The 21,955-nt window shown below is 41.7% G+C and overlaps 4 protein-coding genes across 5 annotated transcripts; 1 reads left to right on the forward strand and 3 right to left on the reverse strand.

Annotated features, from left to right (window-relative positions):
- Window positions 1-2,445: 2,445 nt before the first annotated feature.
- mmp21 (matrix metallopeptidase 21) lies at window positions 2,446-6,739 on the reverse strand. Its single transcript, XM_073489590.1, has 7 exons — window positions 6,587-6,739; window positions 5,605-6,508; window positions 4,559-4,698; window positions 4,321-4,462; window positions 3,924-4,181; window positions 3,650-3,822; window positions 2,446-2,751 (listed from the first exon to the last, which is right to left on the reverse strand). The coding sequence occupies exons 1-7, from the start codon at window positions 6,737-6,739 to the stop codon at window positions 2,446-2,448; spliced, it is 2,076 nt and encodes a 691-aa protein (XP_073345691.1).
- Window positions 6,740-7,107: 368 nt separating this feature from the next.
- uros (uroporphyrinogen III synthase) lies at window positions 7,108-10,067 on the reverse strand. 2 transcript variants are annotated; one of them, XM_073489592.1, is made up of 10 exons: window positions 10,024-10,067; window positions 9,471-9,554; window positions 9,075-9,158; window positions 8,881-8,977; window positions 8,628-8,702; window positions 8,175-8,249; window positions 7,989-8,072; window positions 7,770-7,855; window positions 7,594-7,692; window positions 7,108-7,504 (listed from the first exon to the last, which is right to left on the reverse strand). In XM_073489592.1, the coding sequence occupies exons 2-10, from the start codon at window positions 9,531-9,533 to the stop codon at window positions 7,382-7,384; spliced, it is 786 nt and encodes a 261-aa protein (XP_073345693.1). In that variant the 5' UTR covers window positions 9,534-9,554; window positions 10,024-10,067; the 3' UTR covers window positions 7,108-7,381. The 2 variants fall into 2 exon arrangements, with proteins under 2 accessions (XP_073345693.1, XP_073345692.1); XM_073489591.1 differs by lacking the exon at window positions 10,024-10,067 and having other exon boundaries at window positions 9,471-9,907.
- Window positions 10,068-10,420: 353 nt separating this feature from the next.
- On the forward strand, window positions 10,421-13,342 carry bccip (BRCA2 and CDKN1A interacting protein). Its single transcript, XM_073490075.1, has 7 exons — window positions 10,421-10,591; window positions 10,993-11,067; window positions 11,167-11,247; window positions 11,351-11,437; window positions 11,551-11,738; window positions 12,252-12,420; window positions 12,630-13,342. Exons 1-7 carry the CDS (start codon window positions 10,451-10,453, stop codon window positions 12,798-12,800), a joined length of 912 nt encoding a protein of 303 aa, XP_073346176.1. The 5' UTR covers window positions 10,421-10,450; the 3' UTR covers window positions 12,801-13,342.
- On the reverse strand, window positions 12,969-21,096 carry dhx32a (DEAH (Asp-Glu-Ala-His) box polypeptide 32a). The gene is made up of 11 exons (XM_073490074.1): window positions 20,577-21,096; window positions 19,535-19,728; window positions 17,962-18,334; window positions 17,646-17,885; window positions 17,464-17,557; window positions 17,156-17,305; window positions 16,260-16,451; window positions 15,916-16,056; window positions 15,196-15,386; window positions 14,919-15,109; window positions 12,969-14,206 (listed from the first exon to the last, which is right to left on the reverse strand). The coding sequence occupies exons 1-11, from the start codon at window positions 20,838-20,840 to the stop codon at window positions 14,014-14,016; spliced, it is 2,223 nt and encodes a 740-aa protein (XP_073346175.1). The 5' UTR covers window positions 20,841-21,096; the 3' UTR covers window positions 12,969-14,013.
- Between the last annotated feature and the right edge of the window lie 859 nt (window positions 21,097-21,955).

Genomic DNA, 21,955 nt, shown 5'->3' on the forward strand with positions numbered 1-21,955 from the left:
TTATGGGAACAGTGATATGTCGTCCTGGAAATCACTGGCAATCAACTTATTCAGTTGTTTAGGTATGAGGGTGTGTTGTTACTTAACCTTAACCAAAGTGCTTTTGTTGCCTAAACCTAACCACAGACTGGATGCGAACCCTGATTCTGGTATGACATTCTTGGACTTTGTATGCCCAACAACCACCACAACCACCTCCCTTTGACTCTATCATGGTTCATAGATGTAGTGTAAAACACTACACTACATGTGAGACTCTTAGCATGAAAAACATTCATGAGAGTAATGAAAACAATTCATGTACACAAATCCCATTGATTGTATTTTGTGACTATTTCAAGAACTACCATGATTCTGAGTTGTATTGTTTTTTTTAACTCCTTGGCTTGAACCAAGAAGCCAGAAATGATGCCCACTATTTATCCAATCGAATCCTGGATGTACCATGAAAATGACTCATGGAAGGAATATTATCTGAACAAGGGTATTTATTTGTACGCTGCTAATGCCTTTACAGAGCTCATTCTGTAAATAAGTGAGCAGACTCGCCATCTCATGACATCCTTCTCTATAGCCTCACTCGCCATGACATTTTGTTCCTTTTTGCTTGTAATTGATTTCTACTTCAATTTATTAATATAGCCTATGGAACGCCTGGAGCACAACACTAGTTATCTGGGGCCCACCAGGAGCCTAATCTCCAAAGATGAGCTGAATTAATAAGAGTGTTCAAGTAACATATTGATCACACAATCGATGTCTGCTTCTTTGCACCGTGCTCAGATGATTACTATAAAATGGAACGGCATTAAGTAATAAGACAAGCTGCTTTTTCAATCATTTTGCCTCAATCTAAATTTCAATAGGCTTGTTTTTGATTGATAGCGTGTAAATTTTTAACCATGTCTCTTACAGCAAGAATGCCATAGAAGCAGATTGCTAGATAGATGTTTTCCACCACCTCCAGGTTTTTATTGATAAAGCACATATTGTTTTCTTCCAAATCAGCTCAAGAGCTCATTGCACTGCGAGGGATGAATCACAGAGCACTGAAGGGAGTTTTTGTAAAGGCGGGTATTGTGGTTTCCAGGTCACATGATATTCTTTCCTGCCTGTGGGCAGCTATGGATTTAAACCTCTGCAGGTGATTCAGAGGGTAGCGATAGTTTCATATATTCGAAGCAGATGTGCTATCAAGCCAACAAAAGGCTACGGGAACTAGTGCACCATCATCATCGCAGGGCAATGAGTGGATCTGGTAATAATTTTGTATTCCTGCCAGCAACACGTTGCGGAAATAAGAAACAGTGTGAGAAATGTGAGTGAATCCCTGTGCTTAATCCACTGTGTGCTGTATTTATGATGATATACATTTTACGTCATTATATGTAATTTATTTTTCTATTGTGTCAAAGTGATTTCAATCTCTGCGCTTACCCAGAAACCACTCTAAGACTTCTGAATAAATTTCCATTCTAATACATGCGTAATAGTACAGGTACTTTTATGCAAAGATATAGATCTGACACTTGAAGACTCTCCACACTTCAAAATACATATTGTATACATCAATTCTTGATTTTGCATAAACACCCCCTTTTCTTCTTTTTGCAAACTTGCCATTTAAAAAGCAATTTCTCCACACTTTAGCATGTCAAGCTTTAAAGAAAGCAGCACAGAAAAACGTTGATGGGTATCAGCCACATTATAATAGTGTAGAATGCTCTGTGAAGTATGATATAAACAAATGACAAAGACCCTACAGTATGTGCACAGCTGCATTCAGGAACTTTACAATTAGCCCTAGAGACCGGCTGGTTTACATCTTTGCAGGTTTGCCACCTCAGAGGAGGACATGCTTGTTGAGCGAGATGAAATTAAGTATAAACGTTCAGGGGCCTTAAAGAGACAGGAGCTAAAATATAACGTTTGGGGAATACAGTGCTGTAGCAATGGAGAGTATGAGAAAAACTGATGTGTTTTTTGAGCATTAAAGCATGTAAACCTATTCTTGTAGTAACCCGTAAGAGAATTATAAACTTGAAAATGAGCAAAATAAATTGTGATTTTGTAACAAAATGAAATGTTTGGCAACTTATGGTGTCTTGTTTTGTAAAAAAGGCGTCCGTGTAAAGAATAAGTACATTTATAAATAGGTTTTTTTCTGCTAATGGTCTAAATATCTCAATGATAAGAGGTCCTTTAGGATTGTTTTCATGCCAGTATGCATTTAGCACCTCTAAATGAAAGACAGACAGAGCAGCTGATATGTTAACAAAACACCTCATTGAAAATAAGCCAACAGAAATACACAGTCACAGTATGGAGAATTACTACAAAGAAGTAGATAAAACAAGAAAACATGTATACATACAGTAACAGGTGAATCAGAGGACAATATCAGTACACATCAGTAGTGTTTAATGAATCTCTGCTTCAACAGCCTCAGCGAGTTAGTCTGAGAGCAGTGGGATGAACGTTGCAGATGTCGAACCAGTGCTGATCCACCTCCTTGTGTGGCAGCAGGCCATTTCGCGGCAGAAAGGGCCGGCGCCAGCGTTCGCGGCTGCCCACCACCTGCCAGAAGCGAGTGCCCTTGAGTAGAAAGATGGCGTTGTGGGTGTAGGAGAAGTAGGCAGCATCAATGTTGCCATCTGGATGGTCTCCGCTCTCCACTGCAGGGAAAACATCTCTGATGTTTTTGGGGAAGCCTCTTGCCAAGCTGTTGGCTTCCACGTCGAACGCGTACACCTGTTTGAACAGATAATTGTTTTGCCTCATCAATCAATTCAATTACAACACAGATCACAGAGGAAGTGTAGCAGGTTTGCTTGCATGAATATGCTCTCTGATAATGCTGGAAAACAATGAATTAGCTCTGGCTTTCATCTTTTCAAGTCTTTACTTACTGATTACACATCACATAAGGTAGCAGCAGTTGTAATGACAATTAATCCAGGGCCGGACTAACATCTTGGGGGGGCCCAAGGGCAAAAATTAGCAGTTAGCCTTACTTTTTTTCATACTTTTCAATTAATTAATTAATTAATTCAGCTTTTTATTTTACTTTTATACTTTTTAAACTCAAAGTCGACTAAACAAAGATCAAGTGCTTGGAGCAGAGACGGATGGGAAACATGCGAACATCCGAAACTTTTAACAGGCATCATAGCATCGTGCCAGAAAAGGGGCTAAAATTAGCGTGTCCACCTAGGTGTCATGTTTCCATCACTGCTGATCGGAGCTAGAACCGATAAATACCCGTGACTACTGCAGAGTTATTTGAGACTAATGCACATCATACCCTTTCCCACTGAAGACAAATGCCAGATGTTAGTGGGTTTCTTGTCCAGGTGAAGGGGTATTTTCTAATGGAAACATAATAATGAAGCACCCACCTTTGTTTATACTCCCTCACAAATTTGTATCAAATTACCAAATCTCACACAGTAACTGGGGCTTTGGTGGTGCCCTAGGATCTGTGACACTGTTGCCCACTTTGCTTGGCTAGCAAACCTCATCTACCTTCTTCCACACAATCTCCAAACCTATTGTTGTTTTCAGCCTAACTCACCTGCCTGAGTCTTGTGTTCTGAGCACCTCCCTGCTTATCATGTGTCAAAGAGAGGATAAGGAAAACAATTCTTACAAGAGTGTTTCTGAAGAAATAGATGTGGGATTGCCTCCTGTCATAAAAGGCTGTGTCAATGGGACTGACCACCCCTGGGAAGCCCTCGGAGATTAACCTTGGATAGCGGTGACCTTCAGGGTCCTGTCTAAACACCTGGTCATTCGCGTTGTCGTACCTCCAGAACTGAGTACCTGTACACACAAAAAGCATTCATGAAATATATCTTTTACAGTACATACAGTATTTAAATATGTAGGATATTATTGTAGACTTGTACTTTTATTAGGCCTACCTTTAAAGAAGTAAACAGCATCTCTTTTCCTGGACCAAACATGCACACACGCATCAACTCCGTCCATGGGAATCCCACGCCAGCCAATCTGCAGTGCAACTGGATCTCCAAAGCGTGTTCGGTTATTTCTGTTCTCATAGAGCCAGTACCAGCCATCTCTAAGGAAATAGGTGTTAAAGCGGATGACCACCTCCCCATAGGGCGTCTTCTCCTTCCTGATCCAATCAAACACTGTGTTGAATCGACCTTTACAGCCCCCTGGGTTCAAACACAAGCACATTATAGAAAATGATTTGGTTTTGTGTCAGTCTGTCACTGTATGTACTGTATGTATGGTATATAAACCTGAATCTCTGTGGGTCTCTGTGTGTATGTATCCACTAGATGGTGCTGTTACCATAGAGGTGCTGTATGGCTTTCCTGTCCATCCAGTCCACCTCAAAGCCTGACTCCTGGGGCAGATAGCTGGGCTGCATTATGGAGCCCGGCCTGTAGATGTGGGGGAGACCCAAAACATGGCCGATCTCATGAACTGCCACCTAATAGAAAGAAATTAAAAATGAGATTAGAATGAATAAACTGGAACTGAACTTGCGATCATGCAGTTAAAACATCTCGTGCTGTAGTATGCTTACTTTGAGAAGGCTGATCCCACTGCCAGCGTTGGGACCAGTGAAATGTTCGTCGTCATCAAAGTGTATATCACCCAGGAACCAAGCGTGGGCAAACTCTTGACCAGTGCCATCAAACCTCTGATTGCAACCCAGATGCCTTCCTGTGTGAAATATCAATATTATACCAAAATTGTATAAATAGATAAATAAATAATAAACTTAAAAAATGACATTTTTTGAAGTACAAAACATTTTAAATAATCCAGCTGTTTCTGCAGTAAAGACATAAGAAGCTTTAGTGTAAAAACCAACATGTTTCTGCCCTATGGAACGCTGATGATGGTTGATACACCTGAAATATGCTGGTTCTCAACATTAAAGCTATTGTTGTTGTCTATATTGAATAAATGATTTAATTTGATGAATTTACTGACACGCTTTGGAGAAGATGCTTCTGTCTGATTTGAAATATGAAATCAAAAATGTGAACTGTCTATTTTCTGCAGTAATGGGGGAAGTATTCAGATGCATTTCTGAAGTAAAGTCCTACATTGAAAATGTTACTTAGGCAAAAGTATGCAAGTATAATCAGGAAAATGTATTGTATTATTACTCATGCATTAGGCTTAATTATAATGTTGTAGTTGTTCACGGTGGAGCTAATTTTCAGCTATTTTGTACTACAAAATTTTCATCATGCATTAATCTGCTGACTATTCAATATTAATGGACTAATTGTTTGTCATCACAATTACCCAGAGTCCAAAGTGACACCTCCACAGTGGAGAACCAAAATGAAACCCTCACAGTTGCGTATCTGAAACTATTAAATGTTTTCAATCGGAAAATTACCTAAATGATTATCAAAATAGTTTTAGGCAATAGGTTTGTTTATCAAAAAACAAATGAATTATTGACTAATCATTATATCTATACTTTTGAGTAATTTAACTTACAGCAAGACATATTTAATAAGCTTGTAACACTTAATACTGTTAAATATACGCAGTGGAGTTAAAAGTATAAGAATGTTGTATTGAGTTTTGTATGTATTGGGTCTGACCCACCTGTGCCAAAGCCCAGCCTGATATCAACTTCCTCCAGTGGGGAACGTGTATCCTCCACGAACTCCAGCGGAGACACCTCGCTCCACATCCTGAAGGCCAGTCTGAAGATGTACCTCTGGTCTTCAACAGACAGCTGACTGCTGTAGCCTTCTCCTATCAGCCTCCATTTCAGCACCCTCTTAGAAAAGGCCATGTAACCTGTTTCACTCAGATCTCTCCTGCGCCTGTTTTTGGATACTAGAGTGGCAAGGTGCCGTTTCCTGCGCCGCACTGCTTGGCTCTGATTTGTGCTGACATTTACCATTTTTCTGTCCACAGTGGTATCATGTGAGCTGTTTAGAGAAGTGTTATTTAAAATGGGATCAAATAAAGCAAAGTCTTCTGTGTAATTCCTGCTGGTGTCATTGAAAATACCTGTGAGAATACATTCTGTGTCATTAGAACTGAATATGTCATCTTCAAAGGAGTCAGCAGTATCAAAACTTGCTGTGTTGTTACTGTCAGTCTCATTAAAAGTGCCACTGGAACTGTTTTCAGTATCTGAGGCACTGATTTTCTCAGGTGCTACAGGTGCGTTCAGGTCAATCTCCTTGTCAGGGACTCCACACCTCGGTTTGTTCATTGCCAACTTGGTTGACTCGTCCAACAGGCCCGTGACAGGCAGGCCCGACACCCTCTGAAACTCTTCAAGTGCTGAAATAAACTCCTGGCTCTCGGTTAGACCATTGTGGTCATTTTGATCGCCATCACGAGGAGCGTCCCTTGAATGATGCACCGAGGTTCCCTCCTGGATCGAGTCTTGAAAGTCACCCAGGAAGTCATCGTTAAAGGAGACGTCTGAGTCTTCAAACTGGATCTCCTCCCAGTTCACTGGCATAATGAATCCATATCTAGACAGAAATAACTACAGCAAGACATGGGTTACATTATACGGTTCCTTTAATCAATCACTAAATGTCTAAAAATAGTGAGATTTTTTTACCTCTGCTGAGTATTTGTCTGTTATAACCTCAGCTTGGTGCGAATTGAGGTTCTGCACGTCAGAATGATCCCGACGGTGGAAAAGTTTCTCCGCATCAGATGAGCTGATGCTCGTCCAAAAAAGCAAAATGATCAGCTGGATCAAAGTCAGCATCGTGGTCGTCAGTGTGACTATATACAAGTGAGATGATGGCTAGAAGCCACGGTGCTTTATAGACAGATCCTGAGTTTCTCCACACCCATCCACAGGTGCGACTCTCTGGAGGTATCCCACTTTCCTCAGCTTTGTGTGAAAAGTAAACCTGTCTTTACTGTCTCTGACTGTGTAATTTGACTGAACCGTATGGATGTGTTATACATGCTTCACTGGTTTTAAATGGGCTGTTGTTGACCTGTAGAAAGACGTTAAAACCTTCACTTTCATGTGGACAATGCCGGTTTAGGACAGCCTAACACTTGTTTTGAATAGGACAAGCACACACACACACTTGAGTGTTTTACAATGAATAACCATGATCCATGTCATCACTCTGACTCAAGTTTATTTTCAAAAACAAACACTGCATTGACTTCCTTGAGCAAGCTTAACATAAATAGAATTATAACTCTATTCACTTACATTATTGAGGCCTTTCCAGCACAAAAAGCATTTTTTCTCAGTGCAAATTAGCTGATTTACATACAAAACAGGTAACAAGAGCAGTAAAGTAAAAGAGACAAATGACAATACATATAAATAATATAGAATATACAAAGAGAGAAGACAACGTGGATGGGTTTCACAGCCTGTGGGTGGTTACTGTAGAGCTTTGGCTATCGCTGCTGCCAGGTGTTCAGCTGTTGGCTTTTCTGCAACACAGCTGACGCACAGACCCTCTGCTGTCATGGCGTCTTGTGTAGTTGGCCCGATGGCGGCAAACTGGAAACAAAGAGTGACTGTTAAAAGGCACTGAGGAGCTATTAAGTACAGAAGGTTCATGCATTATTTTATGCACGAGGAGGCTGTACCTTTATCTGAGTCAGCTGTTCACCTGACAGCCTCCGAACCACTTCCAGGCAAAACTTTACTCCTGATGGACTGAAGAAGGCTATGCTGGCTGGGATGCCCTGTAAATACAAACAAATAATGAACAGATGCTACATTTACAAAAGAAGTCTTCTCTAAAAATGCAGTAGAAGTTTACCTGCTCTTTGAAATAGTTCTTCAGATTTTTCTCCAGATCTGGATGTTCAGCTGTTTGATAGACAGTCAGAGTCTCCAGGGGCACTCCTGGAAACAAAGAAACAGATCCTCCGCTGTGATAAAGGTAGCTCAATTATTATTTTATAATTAGCGTAAACCCCAGTGGGACTTTTATCACCTTGAGTTTTAATCGTAAGGCACAACATGGGAAAATGCTTACCATTGTCCCTTAAAGCCGTAGGCAAAACTTCCCTTTTGATCGAGCCACAGGGGAAAAAAAATGGTGGGATATTTGTGTCCTCTCCTATGATGAGAATTAAGTATAAGGTCATATTAGTCCTCAGAACAATCATACATTTTCAATTAACCTGAGCTGTGAATGTGGGAGTATGAAATCATATCATACGTTCAATGATAACACGTGATAGGACCTCTGCTGTCCCTGTGTCCTCGCCTAGAGGGTTCAGACCCAGACTCCGTACTGTGCAGGAAAAAAACACAAAAAGTGTCAAATTAATTTCAGCTAATTCAATTACTAAATACACAACTCATAAAACTGACAACAAAGAGATCAGCTGTCACTAAAGAGGGAAGGTTAAGCACACGTCAGGAAGGTGCTGCACCTGCTCGTTTTCTGAAGACCAAATACTCGCTGTGTGTCACAGCAAACTGTCACTTGTGTACAGCCTGTTTTCAAATGACTGAGGGCAGTAACATCACTTCACACACTTCTGTCACCACAACACCAGGTGCCTGCCACACTCTGCTAGAATTAGCATTAACATAGCAAGGGTTGCACAAAACATAAAGATGGAAATCAAAAAAAGAGAAGTTTGTGTCATATGTGACAACAACTCACCTAATGCAGCAGTTGCCTTCCCAACCACATAAATGGATTTGGTGTTCCACTTGTCTTTCACTGAGCTGTTCCATTCTGAATTAATAATGAAAAAAAGGATAACATTTCATCAAGGAAATTTCAGTTAGCAGTCCAGAAAAGAAGTACGCAGTATTGACAGACATGAAATGGGAATTAAAACCATTATATGAATGAGGTACTGGGTGCAACAATTATAATGTTTTCCAAAATGCAGTTATGTTGATTCCCTCACCTTCCCTTCTTTCTTCTGCTTCTAAGCACATCTTCACGGCCTCCACTGCTCTCGGACTGGTAAATATAAGACCTCCATGTTTTTCAGGTTGGAAAAGCTGAAATATGACAACACCACATGACACGAGAAGCAATGAATATGAAAATACATGAACGAAACAAATATGTATTCAACGCTGTGGCAATGGAGCTTACCTTATCTGACAAGGTGTTTAATGAGACAAACTTAAACGACAGCACGGGAATTAGGGTTGCTTTATGTCCGTGTGATGCCAGCTCCTGTGGAATCAAAAATACTGATAAATTCCAGTACTGATGGACTGAAACTGCTAAAAGCAAGAATAAACAAATACATACATGGCTCATTAAATAAACCAACATACCATTAAATGCAACAAAATAATCTTAAAAATAAATGTGGGCATTATCTTATATATCTGATATTCTGGTTTATATTCTACTCTCTATAAGTACCTTTGTGTTAATTCACCTAATCTATTTACTGAGCCATTTCTCTATTTATTTTCTAATTTGGCAGCTTCAGTCCTGCACATGTATGATCACAGCACTGTTACAAACAAGTGTGTCTACCTTAATGTAGGGATCAGGTCCAGAGTCTCCATCTCTTGGCTCCTTGAGAAGCAGTACATGCATGTCGACAACGACCTTTAAACACTAGATCAATAAAACACAAGAGAAGAAGGATCCAGGGTGGAATATGAATGCTGCTGTCAAAACTGCACCAACACAGAGGACAGAGGGTGTGAAGGGCACAGCAAGCTAAGCTACACCCTAAAACTGGCATATGCAACCTGCTGATAACAACATGGTCGAGACACGATAATTGGACTGTATCTGAGGAGCAAATAGACAGCAATAAAGCCACACTTTCTGCGTAGTATGTCACATCTGTAGCTAGCTAAACGTGGCTAATGTCTTTCTTCTCGTGTGTTATTGTTTACATTAGCACAACATCCTGGATGACAGTTTAGCTCCTAGCTACGGTAACAGTCGCCTTAATACAGCTTGTCCGTAATGCCTAGTGATAATAAGCGACAATTGTATCTAGCTCGTGTCGTACAAACATATGAAATACAAAGGATACTCTAAATATTTCATAAAATACTGCATAAAATTCATGTACCTTCAGTTGTTACTACCGCTGAGTGCATGACGACTAAAGTCACTGTCAAGGAGGGGAGAGATAACATTGAATAATTGACAAATTTTCCTAAAATCTGATTATTTATTTTGAAAAAGTCATTTATTATTAAATATGTGCGATCAATATTTAGACTTTATAATGTAAATACTTATTTATAGCAGTTACATAGTAGTTAGGCACAGTTTAAATAATACGATCCCCCTTTTTCGGAAATGGTTTATTCCATTTTAACACCAGGCTACGCGCCAACATTGCGGCTCCGACGGTTGCTACGGCATAGTCAAATCCTGTACATTTTGAGCCATCATGGCGGCTTCGGCGCTTCAGTTTCCACGCACCCCTCCGTGGCTGACATTTAAGCTTTGCCACGCCCACTACGTTGACACGTGTGTTGCCTGTTTGCAGCATGGCTTCTTCAGCTAAGAGGAGAGCAGTAGGTTTGGGTGAAAATCCCGAGGAAAGTGAGAACAGCTCCGACGAGAACCCGGAGGAGGATGTTGATTCCGGGGAGGAGGACAGCGAGGCATCGGAGGAGGAGATCAATGAGGTGAAGGAACAAAGGGACGAGCAGTTCGATGCTGTGCATGGGTCTTGCTAGCCAGCTAGTTAGCTTGCTAACTCAGCTGTCGGCTAATTGTAGCAGGAAGACACAATTATTTACTGTTACTGTCAAACAGAAACGAAGAGTTTAGCGTTAAGAAAGTATATAAACTGGAATTTTATATTTATTTACGTAGTGACTTTACCGAACTATCTTTGTAACTACTCGAAAGTAGCTGCTAAACGTAGCTGACAGCGCACTTCAGAAGCTGCATGAATGAAACTAACAACTCGTACTAAAACATGTAACAGCTACTCACTTAATGAACTAAAGTGCATGTAATTAAATGCTTTCCACACAACTGCTGTTTTTAACTTCTGTTTTCTTTGTTTTTGTTTCACATTCAGGAGGTTGTTGTCGACTTTGAAGCCCACACTATTTCAGCCAACGACTTCAATGGCGTCAAGAAACTCCTACAACAGGTTTGGGACAGTATTAATGAATTGCATCTAAATGATCATGTTCACATGTGATTTATTTGGCAATCTCACTGATGTCACGTCTGTTATGTTTGGATACAGCTCTTCCTGAAGGCTCATGTAAATACATCAGAGATGACAGACATCATCATTCAACAGAATCATGTTGGAAGTGTCATCAAGGTGAGTTACTCAGTGGTTGAAATAGGTGATTTTTCATATTTTTTATTTCTTTTAGCATTTTCAGCTCTAACATGTATTCACTTGTCTATTCTGTTTGCTCCAGCAAGCTGAGGTGCCGGAAGACAGCGATGACGACGACCCCGATGAGGTGTATGGCTTCATCAGTCTGCTCAACCTCACGGAGAGAAAGGTAGCACCGCTGGCACGCACGAACCTTCCGAATAATTGCCTGCTGGGGGCTATGATAATGTAGGATGAACACATTTGACGGTAATTTAACTTCATTATGTGTGTGTCTGGCAGGGTGTGCAGTGCGTGGAGGAGGTGAAGGAGATGATCGTGGATCAGTGTGAGAAGAACTCTACCCACAGCGTGACGGAACAGCTGGAGCAGATTCTCAGTGACACCAGCAAGCCTGTGGGGCTGCTGCTGAGTGAGCGCTTCATCAATGTCCCTCCACAGATCGCCCTGCCGCTGCACAAACAGCTCCAGTGAGTTCTGCTCTGTTCCCTTCTGTCCTCCTCAGTGTTTTTTCCTTTCAGGGAGAAATCTACTCCGAATCATGTTGACACTGTTAAAAGCATCTGTGCATCGTTGTTCAAATAGGGTGTTAAATACATGTGTTGTTGCAAATCTTAGTCAACATCGAAGTTTATGTATTGTGTGTTTGTGAAGGCAGCAGTAGAACTAGATCTGAACTCTTCAAATAAGGGTGATTGATGTCGGGTCTGTCTCTGTTGTTGACTGAAATGGATGCTTGACCTGAAAGGGCTTCGTAAAGGAGAAATAAACAAAACTTCTAAGACGAGTTAATTACTTTCTATGAGAGCATTTAAATCTGGAATAGGTGCTTCAGGTTGTAATAGCTGAAGGAGTATCTGTACTATTTCAGTGCTTTGAATAGAAAAATGAAAAACATCCTTCATGGTCCATGATCAAAATACATCAGTCTTTTGAAAGTGTCCTTTGCAGCAAAATAAACCATATGTACTTCTGTCCTTCAGGGAAGAAATAGCTGAAGCTCAGAGGACGAATAAGCCCAGTGGGAGATGTCACTACTGTCTGATGATCAGCAAGACCTGCAAAGAGGCAAGCAAGAGTATTTCAGCCAGAGGAGGAGCTCCCAAAGAAGAATACATGTTTGTCAATGCAGAGGAGGAGTTCTTCTATGAGGTAAAGGAAAAAGCTGTTAACTAAACTTTTGAAAATATACAGGAAGTGTTTTACATACAGCATTTGATGACACTCTGTAGTTCTTAAGATGCGAACTAAGCTAAGACAGAATGGCCTGAAAGAGTGATGTAAGAGGAGTGATGTAAAACATTTGTATTCATGTCTAAATATTCTCACAGAGCTAAACATCGTCTGTATTCTCCTCACAGCAAGCCATCATCAAGTTCCACTACTCCGTCCAGGAGGAGGCAGATACCTGTTTGAGCGGCAGGTGGTCGTTCGACGACGTTCCCATGAAACCTTTCAGGACAGTGATGCTGATACCATCAGACAGGATGCCCTTCATTATGGACAAACTTAAAGAATACCTAACTGTGTGAACCTCACAATAAACATATGCACATACTGAAGACCTTCAGACTCACGGAAATGGTTCAATATGAGACTTGAGTAGAAACTGTTTTGGTACCATCAAACCAGCAATTGTAGTGCCAGTATCGTAAACCCGATATTCAGTACATGTTGTTTTAAACAACATATATATACGGTTTTATCATGTGAATATGAATAGGAATACACCAAGTTTTTTTTTTAAAGACTTTTATTACAAGATTATGAACTAACACAATTGTGATAAGTCTTGTGTTAATGACAACAGCTGATATGTGAGCTTGGAGCTTAGTCTGAGCAGATGGAGGAAGGAGGGATGTGTCGTTTGTCATTAATTCAAATTGGTGATTGGCAAAATTCTTGTCTGTTCTAATGTCCTTGATGACAGCTCGGTAGAAAGCCGATTTTTGTAGACACAAACAGGAGCAGAATCTAATATGAAGTTTGTTTGTGCTAGCTTACCAAGGATTTTCCATTAATGCATTTGCGTAGATCTCTTGCCGCTGATTAATAATAAATGCATTATATATCTGTATGTCTCGACAATCATTTGCTTTCTTAGTCATCCATCATGTCAACTCGCACATATGGTTTCAGTGTCAAATATACCACATTAACCTGAGGAGAAAAGTACACCAACATGTCTGAAGAGGACAGCTTTGCATTAGAAGTAAGGTAACAAATGACATCTCCAGCAGCTTGTACGTGCATCAAAGTGTTAGATCATCTCTTTAAATGTGCATCTTGTGCACAAGAGGTGTGATGGGATGTTTTTTTCCTCCCTTTAAAGTCCTGCAACAGATGACATCCATCTGCAGCCCCTCTGCTGTTGATTAGAGTCTTAAAATCTAAACAGCTGGCGAGATACTCACATTTCCAGACAGAAGGTGTTGAAGGGGAGAGCAGAGCAGGGGAAGGGTGAGAAACAAGATAGAAAACCTCCATCAGATGCTAACACACCACAACTAAAAAAGGTGTTCATGATTTACTAGATTGTGCTTCATGTCAACTCACTAGACAACACCGTCACCCTGTATGAGAGTGAACCTTCTTTGCTTATGTACATGTGACCATCAATACGACTTTTAAGCAGTGTAATAAGTTATCACAGTCCATGGTTGGCATTGACTATAAACACGTTACAAGCATAAATGCATTTGCAGATAAGATTGCAGCCCGGTTTTTCACGTTTGTGATTTCACGTCATTGAATCACACATCTGTCGTAAGTCACCATTGCACCTCCGCTGTCGTCGTCGCTGCTGACTGTGGCGGCTTTTTGTTTCTCGTTTTTACTTTTTCTGGAGCGATCTGGGTCCAGCATGTCTTGCAGTATGTCTTTGCTTTCACTAGGGGGCAGGTTGTAGAAGAAGTAGAGCGGTGCCATTTGAATGAACCTAAAATGGCAAAGAAATTACGTTAAAGCAGGTAATTCTGGGGAACAGTTCACCCCAGAATCAAAAGTATCTATTTTTCTTCTCACCTGTAGTGCTATTTTATCCATCTAGATTGTTTTGGTGTGAGTTTTAGAGATTAGGGTGTCCTGAGACCGCCACTGGCAGAAAGAAAAATAGTCCCAAAATGAAACTGCACATAACAAGGATTGTGGATTATCTTGAGTAACTAGGTCATGACTTCTGGGGAGAGACGTAACTTGAGTTTTTTAAATTTCTTTATTTCTCAGGCGTTATGAGCACCACAAACCAAGTGCCACCCAGTTCCATTATATTCAAGAGAAGGCAGACTTCTTTACTGCCGATATCTCCAAAACTCGGCAGCTCACACCAAAACATTCTAGATGGATAAACAGCATCACAGTTAACAGGAAATATATGTGGTTTTGATTTATTGGGGTGAACTGTGCCTTTAATAATTTTTCATATTAAAAAGAAACAAAACAAACATAGCTACTGTAGAGATTTTAAGAGGATTACAAAGATTTAAAATTATAATGTGACCAAATGGCTCAGTTTTACAACAATAACAAAAAGCAATCAAAACATGTTTGTCACAGCAGTGTGGTGCATGATCATAATCCATGAGAACTCACTTTAATCTGTTTGTAGACATAGCATATCTGACAGAGAGCTGAAAAAGGGATTGACTTACACTTGAGGAGAAATTTCAGAGACCGTTCTCATGCAGTTGTTCTCTGACAGGGTGTAGTCGTGGAACACGACCCACTCTGGCAGCCCCAGCTTGTGTGACTGAGCCCCGTAGCCGGACAGCGGGTGCACCTGGGCCATGTGCTTGTGTGTCAGAATGAAGTAGTTTCCCGATCCGTCCACATCTCGAGCAATCTGTGAAAAGGAAATCCACCATAGACTTGAATTCAGTTGAATCCTGAAGGCGGATTCATTAATATTGACGTGTAGTTTCCACATACCTGCATGAAGAACCCCGCCAGGAGAGCTCTCTTGATGTTGTGGGTGTTGCTCTTGGTTCCGAAGGAGGGCTCGGAGATGGGGAGCTCGATCCGGTTCAGAGTGTCAGTCAACTCTGATCGGATGGCCTCGGCAGTCTTCAGGGCGGAGTGATCCAGGAAATAGTCCTTGCACCACTTTTCAGCACTGAAGTCTGAAACACATAGTGAAGTAGTATTTTGGTCAAACTCAGGCAATCATTGAAATCCAAATACAGGGTAACAGTATCAATTAAAATTATATTCAAAACAATGATCACCTTTGATGAAGTCCATAAAGCATCCAACATAAAAAAAAATGAACTAACATTCTCAACAGAGTGTGAAGAAATATCAAAGATGTGTTTTTATTGTGTTGCAGAGTTATCTATTAAAGTTAGCATGCTAACCAGCTAGCTCCTAGCCACCTTGTACCTCACGAGGTAATAGTCCGATAGTGAACAACACCAACACAACCCCGAGTCCGGCCAGAGTCAGCTAATATGACCACTAGCTGTGCAGCTAACTGACCTGAATAGCTAAGGGCAGCTACAGTTAGCAGCAGTTAGTGGTTACCCTGGTGATATGCTGCCCCCTATTTGTTTGGAGTATTAATTCGACAGGTGGTCAATTCTTACACATTGCACCTTTAAACACCATGTAAAGCAAGAGCAGATTTGTTTCTGTTCACCAACTGTGTCTTACATTGCTCTCTCTGGCTTTGTTTGAAGGCATTGTAGATGTTGATGAGGGTGAAGTGATCGCCTTCAGGGTGCTGGAACTTTCTGTGACACTGAACCGCCTCGTGGGTCATGCCAACAGGTGGCTCCAGGAAGCAGCTTGGCGCTAAAAGACGAGAACAACGAGGTCAGCATCACTGAGACAAGCCACTCTTACCAAGGACCATCTGGTTTAATGTCTGAGAGGGAAACTGCTATAACAATGTCCATCTGGTGAATCTACAAACCAATTAAAAGGATCGCCACTCATGAGGAGTACGTCGAAATCCTATTCAGATTATAAAGTTGAAACACAAGTCACGAACGTACCCGACAGCATTGCCGCGATCGTCAACATCTCGCTCACACAGTCGAACTCGCAGGATGCCAGCAGGGCTTTTGCCATCTGAGGGTCCAGAGGGATTTCAGACATTATGATGCCAATTTCAGACAAGTTGCCATCATCGTCTAAAGCTGCGAGGTAATCCAGCTCCTCCAACGCCTGCATGAGACCCTCGGGATCTGCAGCAAGGAAACAGCATGAGTTTATTACATGAAATCAATAAGAGAGAATCCCCTTAGAGGAAATAGTGAAGTGCCTGATCTAACCCTAACCCATATGTAGACTTTGGTAGTATCCAAAAAGGACACTATGGTAGACAAGTTGAGATAAATGGAAATACATAAACACCAATTTATGCCACCAGAATCATTTGAAAGTTGCCCTAATCACATAAAAACCTTCAATTTTCCACATAACTCTTACACAAGGAAATATAATGACGCACACATATTTGGGCAAGTAACCCCAGTGCCAAATTCTGCAAGAATACAGAGATATTACAGGATATTTGGCCTGCTCTTCCTCCTCATTGTACTTGTCTGGTGCTGCCCTAACGAGACATGTTGTGTAATCGTTAATGAGCTGGCCCCTTTTAGCCTGTTCTGTTCATGTTAGGGTGGGTCAGAGCTCAGACAATAGTTAGTAGCAGGGTCCTGTCAGCTCAGCTAAATCATGGCTGACTGGGCCCAAACAGCTACACAGAGCAGATTCATCTGTGCTTCCTCTAGCCAAAAAAAAAAAAAAAACCCTCCCACGAGCACCTCTCCGGCTGCGTTTTAGAGTGGGAGAGAGGTCCCGTCTGTGGGAACTAGCAGCCTGAGAATAAAAAGCTTGTTTTCGTGAATCATGATTCAATTTGTGCAATTTCCACAAGCAGGCGAACCTGGTCTGTCGATGAAGTCACACTGTCCAAGGCCGGCTATCTCGATCCTTTTCAGGAAAAGGACTGTTGGTGTAATGTTTGACTCCAAGATCTGTGGGGAGTTCTCTGCAGGGAGCTGGCTGTCCTCTGGATACAGGCAGAAACATTTACCTAGGAAATAAATTCAGTGAAATCATTATTTGATAACCTCTGATGTTGTTCCTCATGCATTATTTTAGTCAAGAGTCTAGGCTTTGTTGCCATGTCTGAGTCTGACCTGGAAAACATCAAAAATAAAACTTTAAAATCTGTTCAATTAGCCGATATACCTGACGGTCCAGACAGCTTCTTCCGTAGGTCTACCTGACATTGACTGATGGGTTGAAGTACCTCAGAGTTGGCTCTTATTCTTGGATTGTACACCTACAAAGTCCAAACCACGCGCCAATCAATATCATATATTGCTCATCTGGGGTTGATATTTAAGGATTTTTTGTTGGAAATGACTTACCATCTTTTTCTGGACTCCTGTGTCAATGACAAAGCTGACGGACTCTGTAGGCCACCACATATCCTCTCCCTTTTGGGTAGAGAGGAAAACCATCCTGGACCTCTTGGAGCCTGGCTGCTCGGTCGAGACAGGCGGTGGCTCTCCCTGACCTCGGCACAGGACCACGGGCACCATCTGGCCCAGCTCTGCTCCCAGCCTGGTGCCTTCTTTCTGCAGGATGCTGTGGGCACAATGGACCTCCTGCAGAGGAGATCACAAGCACTTAAACCATTTTCAGCTTCGGTCCCACAAAACCAGTCAAAGAAAAAACTCTTACCTCAGCTGAGGCAAAAAACACAACGACATCTCCGTCCTCTTTGGTTCGATGGATCTCCAGCACCAGTCTCAGCGCTGAGTAGAAGTAGTCTTTGTTGCCACTGTTGCTGTGGACCACCTCGGCAGGAGACGAGGCCTCCAGACTGATGAGCGGGATGCTGCCGTAGTGGCTCAGCAGCTTGTCGGTCATGGGCGGGATGGCGAGGACCACCACTCTGAGGTCAGGCCTCTGCAGCAGGATGTCCTTGAGGAGACCGAGCAGAATGTCCGTGCTAACTGTTCTCTCGTGGGCCTGGTCGATGATAATGACCCCGTAGTGCTCCAGAAAAGGGTCCGACATCATCTCTCTCAGCAGCATATCGTCAGTGCAGTACCTGGCGATAAAGAGCCGTCAGAGGGGGGTTATTAGTGGAGGTATTATACATGTTACATATTCTAGACAACAGCCATAAGAGGTCAGGAAAGTAGGGTAGCTCAATATTCTTGATTACGTTGCTTTGAAGACGCACTTTGAGTGGCAAAGTTAGAAAACAGCCAGTGTGGACAGCTACATCACCAAGTCGCTGTTGAAAGATGAGGCCAGCTGAACTTTGATTTGTAGCGCGTCGCATCCGTTACGCATCAACAAGTATTGGGCACCTGTAGTTTCATATCGCCAGCTTCCATTGAAAATGACTTGCGGCCTGTTGCACTGTCCCTGGTAGTCTGCACAGACGGTTAAATCGAGTCTTTGGTCTGTTTATGTCCTATATCACTTTTGTGATAAAACCATTAAAGGATTATCCAAGTTAAGCTAAAACATAGGCTAGCTTAGCAGTATCATAAGTAAAGAGGTGTCACACAATGTCAGCTACACAGCAACAACAACCAGACAGCTGTCAGTAGCCGCCATAAGCTAGCTGCTAAGCTAAGCAACACGCAAGGCTGCAGCAAAACCCTGTGTGTAGTTAAATAAGAAATAGCGTGTTTTATTATTCACAAGTTCAACTTTAGTAGAAAGATAGTGTGATGTTTTCATTTTAAAGTAACACAGGCTCACTGTAAGTCAAAACCATGCTGTGAAAATGCTGTTCATGTAGCACGGCCTATACAAACTGAGTAACGTATGAGTACAGGCATTGTGAGAGGGGACATTCAGGGCTCACTGTTTTTATTCTCTCAGGGGGGCTCAGTTGTTCATGAGCGAGGATGAGACGAGGAACACATGACTGTTTGAAAGGATAATACTACGTGGGCCAGGGAACACTTTGTAAAACCATTGTCGGTTCTGTTTTTATTTACATTTTACACAGCATCCCATCTTTTTTTTAATAGAGGTTGTAGCCCGTTTTATTTGACTAGAAGTCCAAAAATGTACAATGATCTAAGAGGCAGCAAGTCGTACTATTTGAGACGGTGGAAGACTAGAAATAAATGCCTGATACTGTTCTGTCACAAGAAGACATTACTCTTTTGAAACACGGCGGTGAGCGTAATGTCCTGTGACTTCAAAGTTGCCCACTTCATCAAGACTGAAGCACTCTGTGTGTGCACAATCCATGATGTGAAGTGTTTGTGAGAGGTCATCAGCAAACCTCAGAACGGTGTCGGAGGAACAGCAGGTCTCCAGAGGGATGGTGTAACCCACTTCGTGGCCTATGTTGACGTCCATTTCGTCAGCCACGCGTAAGGCCAGATCCACAGCCTGCCGTCTGTCGGTCTGTGTGCACACGACCATGCCGTGCTGGTACTGTGCGGACAGACAGAACTCCGCACACCACTGAGGGATCTGAAAGAGAATAATCACCAAATTTTTTGTTCACTTGACGGTGCTTCAGTGCTGATTCTCCACCAAAAAGAACACTTTCCTGTCAGACTATCTCAAGTTTTCAGTGGCAGGCATCCTTTCAGGATCGCACCAACAGCTTTTGTTTGAGCCAACAGCAAAACAAACAGTGACAGGAGATATCCTATGGCATTATCGCTCATAATGCAAAATTGCTTTGGCAGCATGAGGCGGCTCCAGCGGATCAGGGCTTAGCAGCAGGAGGTCCCCTAACACCCCTGCTGGAGCCTTTGTCAAACTCGACTGTCAGGCAGGCAGGCAGGAGCTTGGACAGCCTCGCTTGTGACACAACAGCATCTGCTGAGCTGGGCAGCCTGTTCACACACAGGCTCACATAATGGTGCTCCTTTCCATACATGTCAGAGTGAGAAAACAAATCATGTCACAGGAATCAAAACTATGTCAGGGAGAGAGGATGTGCTGTTTGGTGATAGATAAAAATGGCGGCGAAAAGTGTTTACTTCACATTTAAATCAAATCAGCAGGAGCAGACTTCTCTAATTTGCTGTTGACTCAGTGAGCATGTGGCAACAAACAGCATGCAGGTCATACAAATTAGGTTATGCTCTGGTATTTGGGTTCAGTCTGAGGGAAGTCAACAGAGAAAGAGATAGAAAAGTAAAAGATGAACTGCTCTTTAACTCTAGTGCACAAAAGAGTAGATGAGGAAATCTGTGCCTCTATTTCCCTTGAAAATAAATAATACATTCATAAATAAAACCCTGAATAAAAGTTTAACACGTCATCTTTCCCCGTACTTCTTTCCTGACAAGACATTCACGCAGTCTTACCTGTGTACTCCTCCCAGTCTTTGCCGTCCCAGACACAATAACCAGCTGGTTGTTCACCAGAGCATCTTCAAACTCGCACCTGACCCTCCAGACCGACAGAGTCTTCCTCTCCTGCAGCAGTTTGTAGTAACGCGAGGAAAAGGGCAATCCATCGAACTGATTCAACTCCAGATCATCTCCAAAGCCAAATGAATCTTCCGCAGGACATTCCTCACTTTCAGGGTAAATGTCAGGCTCGGAGGCTGAATTATTTCCCTCCGACATGACACATTTGTTAATCCGGACAAGAGCGCACAAAGGTTTTTCCTACCGCTCCAGCTGCGGCTCCATCGCAATCCGTCAAAAAAGGGGCAGTTTCAGTCCAGTTTAAAGCAAACAGCGTGTCCTGGAGTATTATTCTTGGACGGAGCGGATGATAAATGGAAACAATTTCGGCTTCTTAATCGCTAAAACTGTGTAAATGAAGCGGGCTCAAAGTTTGTAGGTTGCCCTGTTGCTGGCGGACGCGCAGTGCGCACCGGGCGCGTAATTTCTCCCCAGCGTGGCTTCACACGTGTTTTCATTTGCATAGAGCTTCACATTAACTCACTGAGCCTGTCTGTCATAATCACCCGCTTATCCATAATAATCACGTGTAATCAAATGTTTTCGCATATCAAATCCCAAATGAATTCAGATAATAACCTCCTCTTCTTATGCTGCTTTAATTGAAAAGAAAAAGGTTTTTTTTTCATTTCCCCCACATAATAAATAAATATTTCATTACTAGAATTATGACTTACTAAGCCTTAAATATGATATAATAATTCAAAATATGGAAAAAGATTCTCAAATGTATTAGATAATATGTCATATTTATGGAGGAAAAAAATGTTGCCTTTTTTTAATAAACTTTATGAAACATCTACAGGAACATCCATCAGGCTGCAGCTTCTCCACAAGGGAGAGCTGTTCGGCCATTATCAGTCCACTTCACACACATGTTGAGTTAAATTAATCAATTTTATCTTTTCTAAATATCAGTAAAGCTTTTGAAGGCTCTTGATCATCAAACAAGCCTGAATGTCTCAACTCTACTGTGTGTAAAATGCAGCCTTCCTGTCTGAGTAACCAGGAACAAACAGATATCCAGAGTGCAAGCAAGTACATTTACTAAATTCTCTTCTTGAGTATTTCTATTTTATGCTACTTTATACTTCTATTACACTTCATGAGACATTTCAAAAGGAAATATCTTACTTTTTTTTTTTACATGTTTTGCTACATTTATTTTACACATAAAGTTAGTTTTTACATAAAAAACACATTGTGCTTATATGGTCTTAAGGTATCTGATATTAAATGTATTTAAGTTTGAAAAGTACAAGTAAAAGTAAATT

The sequence above is a fragment of the Pagrus major genome, chromosome 20, assembly GCF_040436345.1.
Source record: "Pagrus major chromosome 20, Pma_NU_1.0".
NCBI classification, from domain to species: Eukaryota; Metazoa; Chordata; class Actinopteri; order Spariformes; family Sparidae; genus Pagrus; species Pagrus major.